Here is a 19,876-nt window from a genome sequence, read left to right as displayed (position 1 = left end):
ATGTACATAGCTTGTATTCCAACAACTGGAGATCTCAGGGACTGAACTTGGGACCCTCTGCATGCTGAACAGGTCCTCTACCATACAGCCATGACCCCTGCTGACATGTGTGACCCACTGATTTCACTGCCATGTCCTTAATAAAGACATCCTTAGGGGGTTTGTGCAAGAGCATTTCCAAGATAAATGTACTTTTTATACCAAGTCACTTTATAAGAGTGTGTTGAGCTGGATAGCCCTGACCTGGGTAGCCCAGGCAAGCCCAATCTCGTTAGCTCTCTGAAGCTAGAAGACCGCAGATTTATACCCCGCCCTTCTCTCTGAATCAGAATCTCAAAGTGGCTCACAATCTCCTCCATCTTCCTCCCCCACAACAGACACCCTGTGAGGTGGGTGGGGCTGAAAAGGCTCTCACAGCAGCTGCCCTTTCAAAAACAACTCCTACAAGAGCTATGGCTAACTCAAAGCCATTCTAGCAGCTACAAGTGGAGGAGTGGGGAATTAAACCCAGTTCTCCCACATAAGAGTCCGCCCACTTAACCACTACACCAAGCAGGGCCAACTTGGCAAGTACTTGGATGTGAGACCTCCATGGAATACCAGCAGTCAGGAGGCAGGGGCAGGCTTTAATCAGCCACCTCTCTGAATATCCTCCAGGATCCCAGTAGGGGTCAGTCACCGGAGGTCGCCATAACTTCCAGGTGAACTAGGTTTGCCAATCCCCAGGTCCCAGCGGGGGTTCTTCCACTTTCCCAGCCTCCTTCTCGCCCCCAGTCAGCTGGCCGGTGGGGGGGAAGCCCCACCCTCAAAGCCACTATGTGACTTTCCACCTCCGGAGGTTTCAGTCTCCGATTGGAAAGGCTTCCTCTTGGGATGGTGTATCTGTGTTACTTTGAAGAAGTTGGCTGCAACTTGTGAGTAGAGATGCCAATCCCTCACTTCAGAGTTGCCAGAAACGGGGGGGGGGATGTCTGCTGGGCACTTCATTATTCCCTATGTGGAGATTGATTCTCATAGGGTATAATGGGGAATTGATCTGGAGGTTTCGGGGCCTCTGGGGGAGCTGTTGTTTGAGGTAGAGGCACCAAATTTTCAGGTATCTAGTGCCTCTCCCCAAAGTACCCCCCAAGTTTCAAAACGATTGGACTAGGGGGTCTAATTTTATGAGCCCCAAAAGAAGGTGCCCCTATCCTTCATTATTTCCTATGGAAGGAAGGCATTTAATAAGGTGTGCTGTCCCTTTAAATGTGATGGCCAGAACTCCCTTGGAGTTCAATTATGTTTGTCGCACCCTTGCTCCTGGCTCCGCCCCAATGTCTCCTGGCTCCACCCCCAAAGTCCCCAGGTGTTTCTTGAATTGGGCTTGGCAAACCTAAGGTGCACACACTCACACATAAAAATACAAAAAAAAAAATACCCAACCCCTTAAGAGCGTGTTGAGGCTTAGCATTTTGAACCTGAATACTGACCGCTGGTTTCAGATGACTGTTTTGGTTTGCCTTTTGGCGTCCTTCAGTATCTCACCTGCTCCTCAAATGTAAAGGCCTGACCGATCTCCCTGGGAAAGCCGTCCACCACAAAGCCCTTTGCGTCCTGCTTTTTTATAAACTGCTGCTTCAGCTCTTCAATCGTCGTCTCCTGAAAAAGCACATCCACTCAGGGTAAGGGGGACTGTTGACGCGTTGCCACTAAGGCTGTTTTGAGACAAGACCAGGCCTCATTCTGGACAGGAGCGCAGCTCCGGAACCTCTAAATTTTATTGTGCTCTTTCTTTCTTACCTCCCCTCTCCAATACTTGTGTCTGGGCTCCATTGTTCAAACCCCCTGTGAGAATTTTGCTGAACGCTGAGATTTGACTAACTTTCTAATATTTTCCCCACAAAAAACGGGGAAACAACCAAAACGTATCAAGCAGACGGACGGAAAATCTTCATCATGCCACTGTGACCATGTAGGAGAAAATAATGTTAGTACGTTGGCAGCAGTGTTCCCTCTAAGCTGAGGACCAGGGAGCCCAATTCTATGAGCCCCAAAAGAAGGTGCCCCCATCCTTTATTATTTCCTATGGAAGGAAGACATTTAAAAAGGTGTGCTGTCCCTTTAAATGTGATGGCCAGAACGCTCTTGGAGTTCAATGATGCTTGTCACACCCTTGCTCCTGGCTCCACTCCCAAAGTCACCAGATATTTCTTGAATTGGACTTGGCAACCCTAGCCACATGTGGCTCTTTCACACACATTGCGTGGCTCCCAGAGATAGAGGAACTTAATGCAGATTTACTCTTGAGTAAGCATGCTTAGCATCAGGACCTCAGTCAGCCTCTGAGTGTTGACCCATAGGTAGGTGACTATTTTGACCATGTGTGAAGTGGGGAAGGAGAGGGAAATAGGCAGGCTTGCAAGCTCTTCACCACCACCACAGAGGTCACCCAGTGACTTAGAGCGGGAAAGAGAGCACAATAACAGAGGGAGCTGCTGGAAGGAGGGACAGAATTAAAGAGGGCAGTACAGGGTTCCCCCACTAAGTGTCATAGCTCTTGTAGGAGCTGTATTTACTAACCTTTGTGTCAAGGCAAAAAGAGAGATGCATAATGAAGCAAAAAGTGGTCAGTGATTCATATGGTAGATGTGTGTTCCTTCCCCCACTGATGCCAAAAAATAACTCCCTAACCCTTCCCTATTCTGGTCTTATGTGGACTGCTATTCCCAGCTTTCTGTTTGGTCATTCCTAGCATGATCGTGTTGTGACGCACATACATATGTATTTTACCTCTCTGTGCAAAGAAAGTATTAAGAATTTTAATAAAGACCTGTGTGCAATATTTGTTCATGTCTCGTGGCTCTCAAACACCTGACATTTATTCTATGTGGCTCTTTACATTAAGCAAGTTGGGCCACCCCTGGCTTAAACTAAATTGCAGGCGTGAAGAAGAGGGAATTGAATCCTCCTAGCAATTAAAATTGACCCCTCTTTTCCTTTGCTTTGCTTTCCCCCAATAAAAACTCTATGCTATATCGATCTTGAGGAGGGAATAGTTCTTATTAATCACTTATCACCCAATAACTGACCCCTCCTTTCCCAGGCTTGTTATTAACCTTCAAAAGGAAAAAAACCCCAACCCATGCTTTTTGCCTGCTTTCTTTCCATACACGGGAGAAACAACAGAACATGGTAGAGGAGAGGTCTTAATTCCAATCAGCAAATACGTAAGGGTGGTGGTGGAAGAGCTAATCCCTCTTTTCTCATTTCTGCAAAGCCCCAGCCTAGATAAAAAAATTAAGCAGAAGTCCAGCGGCCACCTTAAAGACTTAACAAAATCATTCCAGCATAATTTTACGTGAGTCAGAGCTCTCTTCACTGAACATATGAAATATAAATACATCCCTTATGAATGTATCTGAGAAAGTGAGTGGGGACAGCTTGGGTGGGAATTACACATGAAGTTGCCTTCTACTGAATCAGACCCAGGGCTATATTTTTGTAGCAGGAACTCCTTTGCATATTAGGCCACACATCCCTGATGCAGCCAGTCCTCCAAGAGCTTACAGGGCTCTTAGTGCAGGGCCTGCTCTAAGCTCCAGGAGGATTGGCTACATCAGGGGGTGTGGCCTAATATGCCAAGGAGTTCCCGCTACCAAAAAAGCCCATCCAAGTCAGTCTTGTCTACTCAGACTGAAAGTGGCTCTCCAGGGTCTCAGGCAAAGGTCCTTCATATCACCTACTCTCTGACTCTTTTACCTGGAGATATAATAGTCTTCAAGATGCCCCGTGGACTTCATTTTGGTGCAGTGGATGACCTTCAGCAGCACTTTCATTTCTGGAAAAAGAAGTGCCGGAACTCTCAGGAGAGAAATGAAGGAGAAACACACAGTTGGCCCTCATGAACTTTTCAAAATCTTTCGAGAATTTGGTTTCCCAAAGAGGTTCCAGAACTCTTTTCTGTCCTGTTCCCCCAGAAAAAAAAAGTTGTGACCATGAGTACCCCTCTAGAGACCAAAGTGGAGCTCTGTAGGGTCACTATTTCCCTTTAAAAAACAAACAGTCGTGAGTGTGGCGATATTTATTTTGGGTTGGCCCTCTTAATGATCCTAACCATATTCTTTATGGTCTTAAACATACTTTTAAATATACTCTTTATGAAATTGGCTACAAGAACTCTTTTCTGAACGTAGCCATTCTCTTGTGAAGTGAAGACTAAGCTCTTCAAACACCTTAGAAGCCTCTCTATTTCCCTCTGAGTTGGCTCTCGTAATTAATTAGATGCAGTTATGGGACTTGGCCACCAGAGGCCCAGTTTATTAAAACCACAGAACTGAATGATCCAAAAGGTGACATCGGTTTATTAGGGGGAAAGTTCAATCTGCCTCTTCAGAAACAACATGGAGGAGCAGCCATTTGCAACAATTCAGAAACTAGGTCAATGGGTACTCTCTTGGCCTTCATTGTTTTGACTAACTCTGGTTGTTTATACTTGGCGGCAAAATTTCTTACACACACACACACACCTGAATGACACAAGTAGCTGAGGTATGAGGTCAGGTCACTAGAGCCTTTATAAGCCCTCCACTTTTGAGCAAAAGCTGCAGACTGAAACAGAGGGAGGGTCCTCTTTGTCTAGGGTTGCCAAGTCCAACCCCAGAAATATCTGGGGACTTTGGGGGTGCAGCCAGGAGATTTTGGGGGTGGAGCCAGGAGACACTGGGGTGGAGCTAGGGGGGAGGGGGGGAAACGGCGCCGGGGAACGTGGCCAGCCGCCCCGTCTCGAAGCGGGCGACGACGACGCGCCGCTGCCGCCTCTTCTCTGCTCGCCATGGCTGCTGCTCCGAGATGGGGTAGAATCGGAGGGGGGGTGGAGGCGGGCCGGGGGCGAGCCACGAGTCCGGGTCCTAGAAGGGCCCGGATTCACGGCTCGCCTTGCTCCTGGCCTGCCTCCGCCCTCCCCTGGTTTTGCCTGCTCTGCTGCCGCCTCTTGGCTGCTCCTCCGAGATGGGCTCAGCCTGGGCCCATCTCGGAGGAGCAGCTGCGGTGGGCAGGGAGGGGGCAGCGGCGGCCTCGCCCGCTCCAGGATGGGGCGGCTGGCCACACTCCCCGGCGCCGTTTCCCCCCTCCCCCCTAGCTCCACCCCAGTGTCTCCTGGCTCCACCCCCAAAGTCTCCTGGCTCCACCCCCAAAGTCCCCAGATATTTCTGGGGTTGGACTTGGCAACCCTAGACAAAGAGGACCCTGCCTCTGTTACAGTCTGCAGCTTTTGCTCAAAAGTGGAGGGCTTATAAAGGCTCTAGTGACCTGACCTCATACCTCAGCTACTTGTGTCATTCAGGTGTGTGTGTAAGTAATTTTGCCGCCAAGTATAAACAACCAGAGTTAGTCAAAACAATGAAGGCCAAGAGGGTACCCATTGACCTAGTTTCTGAATTGTTGCAAATGGCTGCTCCTCGCCCACTCCGGGATGGGGCGGCTTGCCATGCTCCCCGGCGCCGTTTCCCCCCTCCCCCCGCTTCCATTTTTTGGGGGAGCGGGGGAAGAAGGTGGAAATCCTGGGGCCCCCCACCAGGGCGGAAGGGTTTGGAAGCCTATCTTTGTCAGTCTAGCCCAGAAATGAACAATCCTTGTTCATTTCTGTTTGGGATCTCAAACATGTTCAAACATTGAACACAGAGCATAGCTCTGATAGAATGGGACTTGGGACTTAAATTTTAAATGGGAAAATGTAACTAATAGAGGAAGTCCCCGTTGGGGACGTCATTATATTGCTTTCTTGTAGACTATGCTTGATGTTAAATTATTCTGAATTCTAACTGTTTTCGGTTTGTTTTCTATCCATATATCTGATGCCTTCTTCTGGAGTCGCTGAAATGTACTGAGTTTGCTTAACTTGTTTTCTATCCGTTTGAAGCCTTCTGTCTAAAAAAAAGAAACCTGGAATCTAATAAACTGTTTGCTTTTTCTGAACTTGGAGTCTGATAAAGTTTATCTATGAGGCCTTAGAACTTATTAGTGAGTATGTATCAGCCTTCTGATAACTGCAGGTTGTTTTAGTTCCTGCAAGGTTTTGAGTTTGGTGTTTTATACTGTTGGGGGTACAGTAGAAATCCCCCAACACTAAGAAGATTTGCTGACTGACAAAGCTTTTTTTGTAGCAGGAACTCCTTTGCATATTAGGCCACGCACCCCTGATGTAGCCAATCCTCCAAGAGCTTACAGGGTTCTTATTATAGGGCCTATTCTAAGCTCCAGGAGGATTGGCTACATCAGGGGTGTGTGGCCTAAAATGCAAAAGAGCTCCTGCTACAAAACAAAACAAAACAAAACAAAACCCCTGCACCAATATGGCATCTTCATGTACAACTAGCTTCTAGGCTAGAGGTAAAGAATAGAGGAGGGTACGATCTTTTAAGGCTTATTTTGTGGCCCTCTGCTCTGGTGTGGAAGGAAGCCAGTGTGGGGCGGAGTTGCAACTGCACAGACAGCTTCCCCCCACCCCTCCTATCTTCTGCAAGTGAGATGCGACATACCCCCTCCCCAATAACGGAAGTCCACATTTCACCCCGATTGCTCTCCTTTGGAGGGCTTGCCCTGCTTACCGGTGGGGCCAACTCCCCATTGGCAATGATTTTGGCTATCAGCTCCCATTTCCTATCGCTCGTGGCATGATGGATCATTTGGTTACGCAGGATCTCGCCCACAGAGACGCAGCTGAATCCAAAGTAGGAAGCGATCCGGTTGCTCTGGGTTCCCTTCCCGCTGCCAGGGCCCCCTGCCAGGCAAGGGGAAAAAATAGATGGAGGAATGCGAATTCAGAATGTCTCTAGGGGTCTGCTAATTACAAAAATGTGGGACACACATTCGCCATTCTGGGAAAATAGCGTCTCTGCCTCCTCTAAATACAAAGTACCAAAGTTCCTCCTCTCCCTCTCCAAAACCCTGCTGAACTAGTCACACAACCAGATGGGTGCGCTGTGTAGATCTCTGCAGCCTTCAGCACGTGCTAAGGGAGGACCACGTCAGCCTGTAAGTGGTAGATAACAGTTCTGAATGCTTCCCATATAGAAAAATGGCCCTGCAAATAAAAAAACCCCTAGTACAGGGGTGGCCAGACTTGCTTAATGTAAGAGCCACATAGAATAAATGTCAGATGTCTGAGAGTGGCGAGACATGAACATCAGATGTTGGAGGGAGGAAAAATAGATGGAGGAGGGAGAAGGGAAGGAGAGGTGGAAAGAAAGCAACTTTAATTTTAAATGCATTTAAAGGGAGCAATGTCTTCTCCTAGCCGGCAAAAGTGATTTAAAGGGAGAAATAATTTCTCCTAGCTGGCCAACGGGGCGGTGGGGGCTTCGAGAGCCACACAATGTGTGAAAGAGCCAGATGTGACTTTGCTGTTTGGCCACCCCTGACCTAGTACATTGCGAAGGGCGGGGGGGGGCTGTTCTAGTCTATTCAGCTGCCTACACACTAGTTTTCTGCTTGCAGGCTTTCTGCTCGCAAGTTTTTTAAATTCAGGGGACTGTTCCAAAATAATTTTCTCTCGCCTACAGTATGAAACAGTAGAGCTGACTCTTCCACACCGCCATCTCATTTTTCCGCATATGTGTACACATCACATGCTCCCTCTCTGTCTTTCCCATTCTACAACACTGACGTACTCCGTCCAAAAGCCAAGCAAGAGAAAACTACATGCATGAAAATGAATTAGCAGAAGGGATTGCACCATTGTACCACAGGCCGTAAATTCCACCTCTGACTGGTCCTTTGACTAAAAAGATCCCTGCAAGTGGAGAGTTGGGGAAAGGGGTCTACCTTTTCTCTCTCCTTGCTGGGGAAGATTGCTTCTTGGCAGGGAATTTCTTGAAACAGGAGAGTATTCCAAAACACTACTTCACACAGATCCAGGTGAGTGGCCATGTTGGTCTGAAGCAAGACTTGAATTCAGCAGGAGCGCCCAGGAGCACAGCTCCTGAACCTTTCTGATGGCCGCCCTCCTCCTCCCCACCTACCACGTTGGTCTGAAGCAAGACTTGAATTCAGCCGGAGTGCCCAGGAGCACAGCTCCTGAACCATTCTGACAGCCGCCCTCCTCCTCCCCACCTACCTACCTTGTCCATTGAATAGTAGGTACAGCTGCATAACAAGCCCTGAATGAGCTCCACCACCTATTTTTCTACAAAACAACCCCTGGTCTGAAGCAATGTGCCAAAGTAAGAGCCCAATAGCACCTTTTATGACCAACAAAGTTTTATACGTCTTCGTTGGCCTTATAGGTGCTTTGGACTCTAACTTTGTCACGCTACTTTACACAGAGATTTAAATGTGGAATTCACTGCCAGAGGATTTCGTGATGGCCGCAGGGATAAACAGCTTTAAAAGGGGATTAGATAAGAATCCATTAGATTCATGGAGGATAAGTCTATCAATGGCTACTAAGCACAGGTGACTGAGGGGAACCTCGAAGTTTTATTCAGAATGTAAGCTTTCGTATGCTCTTAAGCAGACTTCATCAGACAAAACTGAATGGCCATCCGTCTTCAAATATAGAGAAAGAGGACAGTGAGTTGGTATGTAGAGTCATGGGAATGTTTTTAGCAGATTAAAAGAATCACAAATTGGGGTCTGTGTTTGTTTAGTATAGTTAACTGGGCTGTAACAGTAGTGGAGGGTGATAAAAAGCAGACATGTCATAGGTCTGAAGTGCCATAAATCTGGATGACATTCTGGCTTCTTAGTTGTGGGTTTAAATGGAGGGCATTAGTATCTCAAGAAGTTATAGCAACATTATAGTTTGCCATTAGAAGAAAAGAATACATTAGGATATAGTGGGAGATGGGTTAGTATATGTAATAAGATAACCAGCCAATATTCCTATTTGAGTATGTCAATACAAAAAACCAAAATATTCCGATACACTGTTCTAAAAGAGAAATACATTCTAGTTTGCCATTAGGAAAAAAGGGTACATTAAAATATAGTGGGAGATGGGCCAGTACGTGTAATGAGATAAACAGTCCATACCCCCTATTTGAGCACATCAATACAAACTTGTCTACTGTCTGGTTCTATTGCTACAGACCAACACGGCTGCCCACTTGGATCCATCTGAGGGGAACCTCCACATTCAGTGGCACTAAGCTTCTGAATCCCAGAACGAGGAGGCAATGTTAGGGGAAGGCCTCGGCCTCTATGCCCTGCGGTTTGCCATCTAGAGAAACTGGTTGACTGTGTGAGACAGGACTAGATAGACTAATGGTCTCATCTTTTCTTATGTTTTTATGATACTCAGTGGTCCTCCAACAGCAATTTGAAGGACCGCAGTCCTTTCTATCACTTCTGTTCTCTGCTACCTTGTCCTCCAGCACATGAAATCCTGGCCTCTGTTTCAAAGAACCCTTGGTTCCCCAAAGACCTTCTCACCTATCACATGCCTTCCTTCTCACCTATCACAAAGATGATCTTAGGACGCGGTCGGGCTGGGTCAAAGACGTCATATTCCTGGATCAGCCCGGTGGATTCCGTCATGTCCGAGTCGCTCTCAATGGAAAACTGGCTCTCAATTGGTGGCAGATGCTCTTGTGGGTGGAATGCTGCAGGGCCGGAGCCTACAAGGAAAATCGGATCCAAGCATCAGTGGCCAGCGGGCCTACAGAAGAGATGTAAGGGGCAGAAGGAGGGGGGCCACAAATAGAGAGCTTTTAGGGCTTATATACAGGATTGAGGACTGGTGCTTGCATTAGTTTCATTTAAGTAGACTGAAAGTTACATCCAGGGCTTTTTTTTGCACAGGAATGCAGAGGAACACAGTTCTGGCTGGCTTGGTGTCAGGGGGTGTGGCCTAATATGCAAATGAGTCTCCCCTGGGCTTTTCCTACAAAAATGCCCTATATGAAACAATGGTGATGTCAGGGGGTGTGGCCTAATACACAAAAGGGTTCCTGCTGGGCTTTTTCTACAAAAAGCCCTGTGCAGAATAATGGTGACGTCAGGGGTGTGTGGCCTAATATGCAAATGAGTTCCTGCTAGTTTTTTTTCTACATAAAAGGTCCTGCTTACATCTGTCGTGCAGCCTATCTTTCAGAAGCTGTTTGAAAACTTTTCTGTTCCAGCAATTCCTGGTTGGCATTTCTGTTATAGAGATTATCAGCTCTTCTACACTCTCATTTTCATGCCTTGTGCCCCTATTGCTTCAGGATTTTTCTTTTCTGGATGGATGGATTTTGCCCCCTCTAGTGGCTGCTTCAGTATTACATCCCTGCCGCTCCAGCATCTTTCTGCAAAGCGAAGAAGTCACACCTTTTAACAAGGCACCGCAAGAGCAAGAACAGGGACAGATCAGCAGTGATTTTCAAGGCATGGGGACCACCAGAAAATAGAAACCATTCCTGGTCACTGAAGTGGATTGACCATGAAACCCCACCAAGAATTATCCTGGGGGTGTGGGATGGAGGAGGAGGAGGATTATATTGGATTTATATCCCACCCTTCACTCTAAATCTCAGAGCGGCTTACAATCTCCATTACCTTCCTCCCCCACAACAGACACCCTGTGAAGTGCGTGTGGTGGGGCTAAGCGAGCTCTCACAGAAGCTGCCCTTTCAAGGACAACTCCGTGAGAGGTATGGCTGACCTAATGTTAATCATCCAAAGGGTGATTAACATGTGGAATTCACTGCCACAGGAGGTGGTAGCAGCTACAAGCATTGCCAGCTTCAAGAGGGGATTGGATAAACATATGGAACAGAGTTCCAACAGTGGCTATTAGCCACAGCGTGTTTTTGGAACTCTCTGTCCGGGACAAGTGATGCTCTGTATTCTTGGTGCTTGGGAGGGGCAACAATGAGAGGACTTCTAGTGTCCTGGGCCTCATTGATGGACCTCCTGATGGCACCTGGGTTTTTTGGCGCCTGGGTTTTTTGGTGTGTACAGAGTGTTGGACTGGATGGGCCTCTGGCCTGATCCAACATGGCTTCTCTTATGTTCTTAATGCCATTCCAGCAGGTGCAAGTGGAGGAGTGGGGAATCAAACCCGGTTCTCCCAGATAAGAGTCCACGCACTTAACCACTACACCAAACTGGCTCTGGGATGGATCGACCCACTTTCACCTGATCCAGCCTCCCCATGGCATGGAACATAACGTGTCCCTCCTGGCTGACCCGCTTGGCGAAGCACCTCCTACTTAGGACTAGTAGACAGGTACCCTCATTCTTTGGGGGGCAGGATCAAGGTGGACTGGGGGCCAGGCCCTTTTCCATGGCTGACTCCACCACCACCCACTCTGCCCCGCCTGGTTAAAATTAAGATGGACGGCTTAAACATAACATGATGATCTTACTATTTTTAATTCTGTACTGATATGTTTGATTTTTTTACCATTGCATATCGTTTTTAAATAATTGCTGTGTATCCCCTAAGGGTCCATTTGACTGAAATGTGGGAAGTAGGGTTGCAATCCAAAGACCATTTTTTGGGGGGAGGGGGGGATGGAATAAGCCCCCTCGAATAAAACGGGATTTACTTCAGAGACGACCTTCTTAGGACTGCTCTCTAAATCTTGCACTTAATTGATTCAAACAATAAACTACGCTGAGGGGGCATCGGGGAACCTCCTTCGGGCACCAGCCTAGTGGATTTGGGAGGCCTTTATTACTTGGAATTGTTAATTCATTTGAACGTTGCTTCAAGTGCCCCCAAAGGAACAGTCAAACGGATTGAATAGATCCTAGTGGCTGGGGATGATTTTCTCGTATGGGCAAATTTATCGTCAGGTGCGGAGCCCCGCTTTGCAGGGGTATAATGTGCGCGTGAGAAACCAACGGCTTGCAGAATGATTTTGCAGAATGCGGAGTGGAGTCTGTAGCGGGAACCTGCCCAAGTTATTTTTTGCAGAGTCAGCCATCTGCTGTCCGCTGAGGGGCTGCATTTACCCCCCGTTCTGAACTGTTTGTGTACTAGTAAGTAAAGCAAATATTATCAAGAATTCTAACACTCCAGTGCTCTCTTAAGCCAACAAAGCCAAAACGTCTAACAGCTTGGATGCAAGGCGTATCAGTGAAGACAGTTTAGTCTTGCTGCGGTTTTCAACAGCGCGCTTTGCCGCAGTTTTCCAGTACTGTGATTCAGCAAGGTACACATTGTATTTTTAGGCAGTAGCCAGCTGATGTTTTAATGGAAAGGATACAGGAGGAGACAGACCTCCAAATTAACCTGGAATAAGAGGAGTTTTTTTGCTGCTTACAATTGCTGTTCCTCGGGTAGCTCACAATTATCTAAGTTTCGCCCTGGATCTTCCCTAATGAAGATTACAAATGTTTCAGAGGATGCCTGCTATTCCCACAATACAACACAGGCAATCATATAAGAAAGCAAAGAATGATTTAGATCAGGGGTGTCGAACTCATTTTTTATGAGGGCCGGATCTGACATAAATGGGACCTTGTTGGGCCAGGCCATGTGTATACTGATAGCAGAGATATAAACTTTATAAAGGTCACAGACAAACACAAATACTTTTGTTAAAAAAAACTTAATAAAAAACATGCTTAAAACATTAGCACTCATTGGTCTTAAAGGTACTTTGTATTTCTCCTGTGGAATCCAGGGAAAGGGGCAAAGGAAGCTCTGGCTCTTTCTGGGGAGGGAGGGAGCCTCAGTCAACAGAAGGAAGAGAGGCTTGGCTCAATAGCTCTACTGTGCGATCGAGAGAGCCTAGCAAAGCAAGCTCCACTTCCCCCCTCCCCCCCAAGGGAGGAGCCTCAGTCAATGGAGAAAACAGAGGGTTTTCTCTGTAGCTCCTGTGCAATTGAGCAAGCCTGGCAAAGGAAGGCTTTGCGGAAGGAAGCAAGAGAGAGGGAGAATGAAGTAGATGACAGCCAGTTGCTTGGGGGCCTGATAGGAGGCCTCTGGGGGCCCGATTCGGTCCCCGAGCCACATGTTTGACACTCCTGATTTAGACCAAACCAGAAACAAACAAACTGCTGCAGGAACAAAGTGGGACTATTGATATTCACCTTTGGGGAAGACGGGTTTGCGGTGCTCACTATTCGTGGGATATACAGCCTGCGGATCCTGAACAATGAATGTGTCCCACTGTACCATCTCGGGTCCTCCCAGCTCCCGGACTTTCTGTAAGCAGCATTCCAGATAACTGACGGGATCTTCAGGGCGGTAATACATGAGGCCCGTGAGCATGCTCTGTAGAGACAGCAGCAGAAGACACAGTAAAACCAATCACCGCTTAGAAGACAAAGGAAGTGGATTATCCCCGTCCAAGGCTGATCCATTAGCCCCCTACCTGGTGTTTTAAATTGACATCCTAAGTAATTTGAAAGATGAGGTGCCACCACTGAGTAACCTCTGTTGGAAGGGTACTGGTTTTGGTTGTCCAGATCCTTCTTTCTTTTAACAGAGTGCAGTGCTGTCCGGAAATTCCCATGGGCTTGCAGGACTACAAAGTTACACAGAGCCACATCTCAGTTTGAAACAAAATAAGAACTACCTAATTCTGGAAACACAAGCTTGATTTAAAAAAAAAAAGTAAAGGTAGTCCCCTGTACAAGCACCAGTCGTTTCCGACTCTGGAATGACGTTGCTTTCACAACATTTTCACTGCAGACTTTTTTATGGGGTGGTTTGCCATTGCCTTCTCCAGTAATCTACACTTCCCCTCCAGCAAGCTGGGTACTCATTTTACCTACCTCGGAAGGATGGAAGGCTGAGTCAACCTCGAGCCAGCTACCTGAACCCAGCTTCCACCAGGATCGAACTCAGTCATGAGAAGAGTTTAGGACTGCAGTACTGCAGCTTTACCACTCTGCGCCACGGGGCTCTTGTGAGCTACTGCATAAATTAGTTTGCTCTGGGGCCATTTTTCCTGAGCTAAGACAAAAATGTGTGAGCCAGAGGCTACAAAACTGTGAGCTAGCTCACGCTAACTCAGCTTACACTGTCTGTAACAATGAACAAGTAACAAGGAGGCGGCTGAGAGGTGATATGATCACCATCTTCAAGTACTTGAAGAGCTGTCATACAGAGGATGGTGTGGAATTGTTCTGCAGCCCTGGAAGGTAGGACCAGAACCAATGGGTTGCAATTAAATCAAAAAAGTTTCCGGCTCAACATTAGGAAGAACTTCCTGACCGTTAGAGCGGTTCCTCAGTGGAACAGGCTTCCTTGGGAGGTGGCGGGCTCTCCTTCCTTGGAGGTTTTTAAACAGAGGCTAGATGGCCATCTGACAGTGATCCTGTGAATTTAGGGGGAAGTGTTTGTGCAGGGGGTTGGACTAGATGACCCTAGAGGTCCCTTCCAACTCTATGAGTTTATGATTCTTCCACTCTGGGAATGTGATACAACTGGGCGGTGAAGGTCAGTCATGGCTCAGAAACTTTCGCTTTTGGAGTAACCAGCTACAGAACTAATGACAAGGGGGGAATGAAGGATGCTTCATTGGTAGAGAAAAAAGGCACCTAGCGCTTCAAACATGTAACGGTCTGGACCCAAAGTTAGAAGAAGAAGATATTAGATTTATATCCCGCCCTCCACTCCGAAGAGTCTCAGAGCGGCTCACAATCTCCTTTACCTTCCTCCCCCACAACAGACACCCTGTGAGGTGGGTGGGGCTGGAGAGGGCTCTCACAGCAGCTGCCCTTTCAAGGGCAACCTCTGCCAGAGCTATGGCTGACCCAAGGCCATGCTAGCAGGTGCAAGTGGAGGAGTGGGGAATCAAACCTGGTTCTCCCAGAGAAGAGTCCACACACTTAACCACTACACCAAACTGGCTCTTATAATTGTACACCTGAGCCTGGGGGCTCAGTTTCACCGAGACTTCGTTTTGGAACTTTAATGTCTTCACTGAATGACTAAACCTTATCTGAGTTCATCACAGTTTGGTGTAGTGGTTAAGTGCTTGGACTCTATCTGGGAGAACCGGGTTTGGTTCCCCACTCCTCCACTTGCAGCTGCTGGAATGGTCTTGGGTCAGCCATAGCTATCGCAGGTGTTGACCTTGAAAGGGCAGCTTCTGGGAGAGCTCTCTCAGCCCCACCTACCTCGCAGGGTGTCTGTTGTGGGGGAGGAAGTAACGGAGATTGTGACCACTCTGAGACGCTGAGATTCAGAGTATAGGGTGGGATATAAATTCAATATCTTCTTCTTCCAGGTTGGTTCTTTCCTTGAAAGACTTCAATAGTCTGAGGGCCAAACTATAGCAATACGTTTTTTAACTAGCCAAACTATAACAATACGTTTTTTAACTAGCTGGGCCCAGGTTTATCTGAGTTCATCACAGTTTGGTGTAGTGGTTAAGTGCGTGGACTCTTATTTGGGAGAATCGGGTTTGATTCTCCACTCCTCCTCCACTTACAGCTGCTGGAATGGCCTTGAGTCAGCCATAGCTCTGGCAGAGGTTGTCCTTGAAAGGGCAGCTGCTGGGAAAGCCCTCTTGGCCACACCCACCTCAAAGGGTGTCTGTTGTGGTGGGAGAAGATAAAGGAGGTTGTGAGCCACTCAGAGAGAAGGGTGGGGTATAAATTTGCAATTCTTCTTCTTCTTCACAGAGGTGATCATTAATGGGGACCGTGCAGCATTTGACACAAAGCAGCAGAGTGAGTGAAGGGCATCCAGAGCAGTGCATGCGGCTCAGCTGAAGCCCCAGTTCAATCTCAGTGGCAGAGCATCTGCTTGGTAAGCAGAAGGTCCCAGGTTCAATCCCCGGCACCTCCAACTAAAAAGGGTCCAGGCAAATAGATGTGAAAGACCTCAGCTTGAGACCCTGGAGAGCCCCTGCCAGTCTGAGTAGACAATACTGACTTTGATGGACTGAGGATCTGATTCAGTAGAAGGCCGCTTCATATGTTAGGGGAGAGACGGTGGCTCAGCGGTAGAGCATCTGTTTGGTAAGCAGAAGGTCCCAGATTCAATCTCTGGCATCTCTAACTAAAAAGGGTCCAGGGAAATAGGCATGAAAAACCTCAGCTTGTGAGACCCTGGACAGCCGCTGCCAGTCTGAGTAGACAATACTGACTTTCAGGGCTTTTTTGGTAGAAAAACCCCCAGCAGGAACTCATTTGCATATTAAGCCACACCCCCTAATGACACCATTGTTTCACACAGTGCTTTCTGTAGGAAAAACCCCCAGCAGGAACTCATTTACATGTTAGTCCACACCCCCTGATGCCAAGCCAGTCGAAACTGCGTTCCTGCTCAAGAAAAAGCCCCGCTGACTTTGATGGACCGAGGGGGGTCCAATTCAGTATAAGGCAGCTTCATACGTTCATAAAGGCTCTCGAATTACCAGCTGCTGAGAAAATCTTGCCTCTGCCTGAGAACCCAGTTACCCACTTGCCAGTTCACAGTGAGCTACCCAGGGAACAGATCTGACTCGGTTAAGTAGGCAGCTCCACAGGTTCTTACGCTGCCACTAGATTTCCCATCCTTTGTCAAGCAGAGATAACAATTGAGCAATGGCAGAGCAGTCAGTTGCGTGCCACCCGCCAGCCCCAAGGAAAGCCTGCCAACCTCACCATCTTTGGTAGGCATCAAAACGCGGCTGCATTGTTTTTGTTCCTTAATGCTAATGGGCTGGATACAGGCAGCTCCTGCCTCAGCCTCCCCTTCTCCATTTTGCTAACTGGGTGCTGAACGAGGAAGAGAAGCCGGCTGTCGAGGGAGCACCTTGAGAAGAAAGGCAGAGAGGAGCAGACCCACGACAGTCCTTTGGGGGCCACGCAGCTGCTGCAGACCAACAGAATAGGGTATGATTAATGGCAGTGTTGGCAAGGGATATTGCAGATGTATTATAGCACTGGGAAAAGGGCAGAAAAGGGCAACTAGAATGATTAAAGGGTTGGAACCGTTTCCCTATGAAGACAGGTTAAAACGCTTGGGGCTCTTTAGCTTGGAGAAACATCAACTGAGGGGTGACATGATGATAGAGGTTGACAAGATTATGCACGGGATAAAGAAGGTAGAAAAAGAAGTCGTTTTCTCCCTTTCTCACAATACGAGAACTCGTGGACATTCAATGAAATTGCTGAACTGTCGGGTTAGAACTGATAAAAGGAAGTACTTCTTCACCCAAAGGGTGCCTAACATGTGGAATTCACTGCCACAGGAGGTGGCGGCGGCTACAAGCATAGACAGCTTCAAGAGGGGGTTAGATAAAAATATGGAGCAGAGGTCCATCGGTGGTTATTAGCCACAGCATATTGATGGAACCCTCTGTCTGGGGCAGTGATGCTCTGTGTTCTTAGTGCTTGGGGGGGCAACAGTGGGAGGGCTTCTAGTGTCCTGGCCCCACTGATGGATCTCCTGATGGCGCCTGTTTTTTTGGCCACTGTGTGATGCAGAGTGTTGGACTGAATGGGCCATGGGTCTGATCCAACATGGCTTATGTTCTTATGCTCTTAAGGGATGGCCTGTGCCTCGCTGCCTTTTCATTGGATGTGGCCACTTCTTCAAAGCTTCACCTAGCTATCTCTGGAAGACACTATTGCCCAAGGGCAGAAGGCTACGACCAGGGAAGCCCCCTAAAGAGGGAGAAAAAAGAGGACCAAAGAATAGAAAGTGACGATCTTTTCCAAACGTTTCCTGAGCAGCCTGGCTCTTGAATTTCTCTGCAGAAGGCAGAATGAGAAGCAACGGACTAAGCCACAAACACAGAGCTGGTCTACTGCACAGGGACCTTGTCCCTCTGCCCCCGCCCTGGAGTTCAGGATGAGGTATTTCAACTTCACAATAATCCTGGGTCCAGACTAAGGAGAGGGATGGGGGAGATGTACAAAGTGTTTCTCATTTGCTTCCCCCAACCCCACACACACACACTGAAAAGCAGCATTAGAACCCTTAACAGGGAGCAGAAGGGGAAAGGGTCCAAAAAAGCACAAAAGAGGACATATTTCTTTTCTTCTTCTTTCTTTCTTTCTTTCTTTCTTTCTTTCTTTCTTTCTTTCTTTCTTTCTTTCTTTCTTTCTTTCTTTCTTTCTTTCTTTCTTTCTTTTGTAATTAACAATTTATTGGAGTTTTCCAATACAAAAACCAAACAGGGTTGCAAAGGAACAAGGAGGTAAATAACATTGCAGTGCAGTAAATAGTATTGACTATAGCTAAGTAAGAAGTATGTATAAACAAGCTGTAAACCATATTGGACAAGAACATAACAGCCACATTATGTATAAAAAAGAAAATAAAAGATAGGAAACATAGCAAGTAGATTAACATCAAGTTATGTAAAATGCCATAATCAATCAATTACAGAATTTAAAGAATATCAGTGCAAACTAATGTATGCTATTACTACTATAAAGTGTACCTTCTGCAACAGTAGTATGAACCTTGTGCAAGATGTAGACCACAACTAGCTCAAACAGAGGAGGAAAGAAGATATTTCAAATGGGGGGGGGGGAATTAGAGGTAGAGTAAATTGAGATATTCTGAATTGTATGGTTGGAGATCATGAGTTGCTACATAATCTACAACATTAAGATGGCGGCGGCAAGGTAAGGAGCGAGACGTTGAGGCTCCCGGCACAACAGCATTTTCAGATGCTTATTCCATCTAAATAATCTCTTCAGACACCACCAAGGACATTGTGCCAACTATATAGTTGCTGGGGAAGGCAAAGGCGAACTTAGAACAGCCTCCTTTGGAAAACAAAGCGAAAATAAAGTGGAAGTGCTTACCAGCTGGGACGACATCAAAGACAGCGAGGGCCGCGGCTGGGAAACGCCGGGCGTGAGTGGCTGGGAAACGCCGGGCGTGAGTGGAGGGCCGCGGCGGGGAAGTGCTAAGTGCAAGCGGGGTTGAACTGGAGCGTGGAGTGCCGAGGCCTGAAAGTAGACGGCGGAGCACGGAATCGGAGGGGGACCAGGGAATTTAGAGAGCCGAAGGACGCCGGCGAGAGGTTGGAGGCTGTAGCAGCGGCGTCTGTGAGTTGTAGGACGGGGCGAGGTACCGACGCGGCTCAGCCGCCGGCGGGAAGACGGCCCACCCCCCCCCTCCTTTCATTGCGGGGACCGGAGGCCTGTGGACTGGAGAGTTGGGGGATGGAATGAGAGGACGCCGGCGAGAGGCTAGAGGTAGCGGCGGCGGCGCAAAAGAACTGTGGGACGGGGCGAAGTACCGAGGCAGCGGGTCTGCCGGCGGGACGACGGCCCTGGCTTTTTCCCCTCCCCCTCTCCTCCCATTGTCAGAACTGAAGGTCTCCGGGCGCCTGGGCGACGTGTTGGTATGCGCCGCCCTCATGTGAGATCAGCACCTAAGTCTCAGGCCAAGACACCCGCACTTTATAGACACTACTGCACTTTAGGCCAAGACTGTTTGCACTTTATTGTCATCAGCACCTTAAAACAGCTGTATTTAAAACAGTAGCACTTTAACCAATTAAGATCATTTGCACTTTATTGCCTCCGGCACTTTAGTTGGCATAAACTATACCCTCCTACCCACGGGATCCTATCTCCCAAATTATTAAGATTGGATCAATTTATCAAGATTGGATTAATTATTGGTTATTTAAACTTGTTTTATTGACTAGCTAATTTAATGGAATTATTTGTGGCAAATTAATAGAAAAAGGGGATAATGATTGCAGATTTCAACTAAGGAGCCAATTGGATTTATAATTTATTATTGTTAGCTAGTGAATTGGATGGGCCGGGATGAATGTATATTAAATAACTATTAGAATATTAGTGGGTAACTTATTGATAGGCCAACTGGAGGTGGGAGGGCGGAGAAGAGACAAATTTTTGAATATCTGTCAGTAGAAGGACTGGTGGTACCAGTGAGAGATGACTGGTCTGGGGATTCCGGTACTCCTGGGGAGGGGAAGGTATGACGGTGGGAACAGGCGGAGATGGAAGGGAAGGGGATCGAGACAAGATAGTGCTC

General features: G+C 47.6%; 1 protein-coding gene across 1 annotated transcript in view; it reads right to left on the bottom strand.

The window, feature by feature from the left end:
* The window catches only part of AK1 (adenylate kinase 1), a 121,204-nt gene that overhangs the window by 79,283 nt on the left and 22,045 nt on the right, over nucleotides 1–19,876 (bottom strand). Inside the window, exons 2-5 of the mRNA XM_060250756.1 lie at nucleotides 13,000–13,183; nucleotides 9,432–9,593; nucleotides 6,585–6,757; nucleotides 1,525–1,638 (exon numbers count right to left, since the gene is read on the bottom strand). Of these exons, the coding sequence (XP_060106739.1) occupies nucleotides 1,525–1,638; nucleotides 6,585–6,757; nucleotides 9,432–9,593; nucleotides 13,000–13,183 (633 nt within the window). The remainder of the gene's footprint in view (nucleotides 1–1,524; nucleotides 1,639–6,584; nucleotides 6,758–9,431; nucleotides 9,594–12,999; nucleotides 13,184–19,876) is intronic.

This window comes from Heteronotia binoei, chromosome 12 (genome assembly GCF_032191835.1).
Source record: "Heteronotia binoei isolate CCM8104 ecotype False Entrance Well chromosome 12, APGP_CSIRO_Hbin_v1, whole genome shotgun sequence".
NCBI classification, from domain to species: domain Eukaryota; kingdom Metazoa; phylum Chordata; class Lepidosauria; order Squamata; family Gekkonidae; genus Heteronotia; species Heteronotia binoei.
This window is presented reverse-complemented; position numbering and strand designations above follow the sequence as displayed.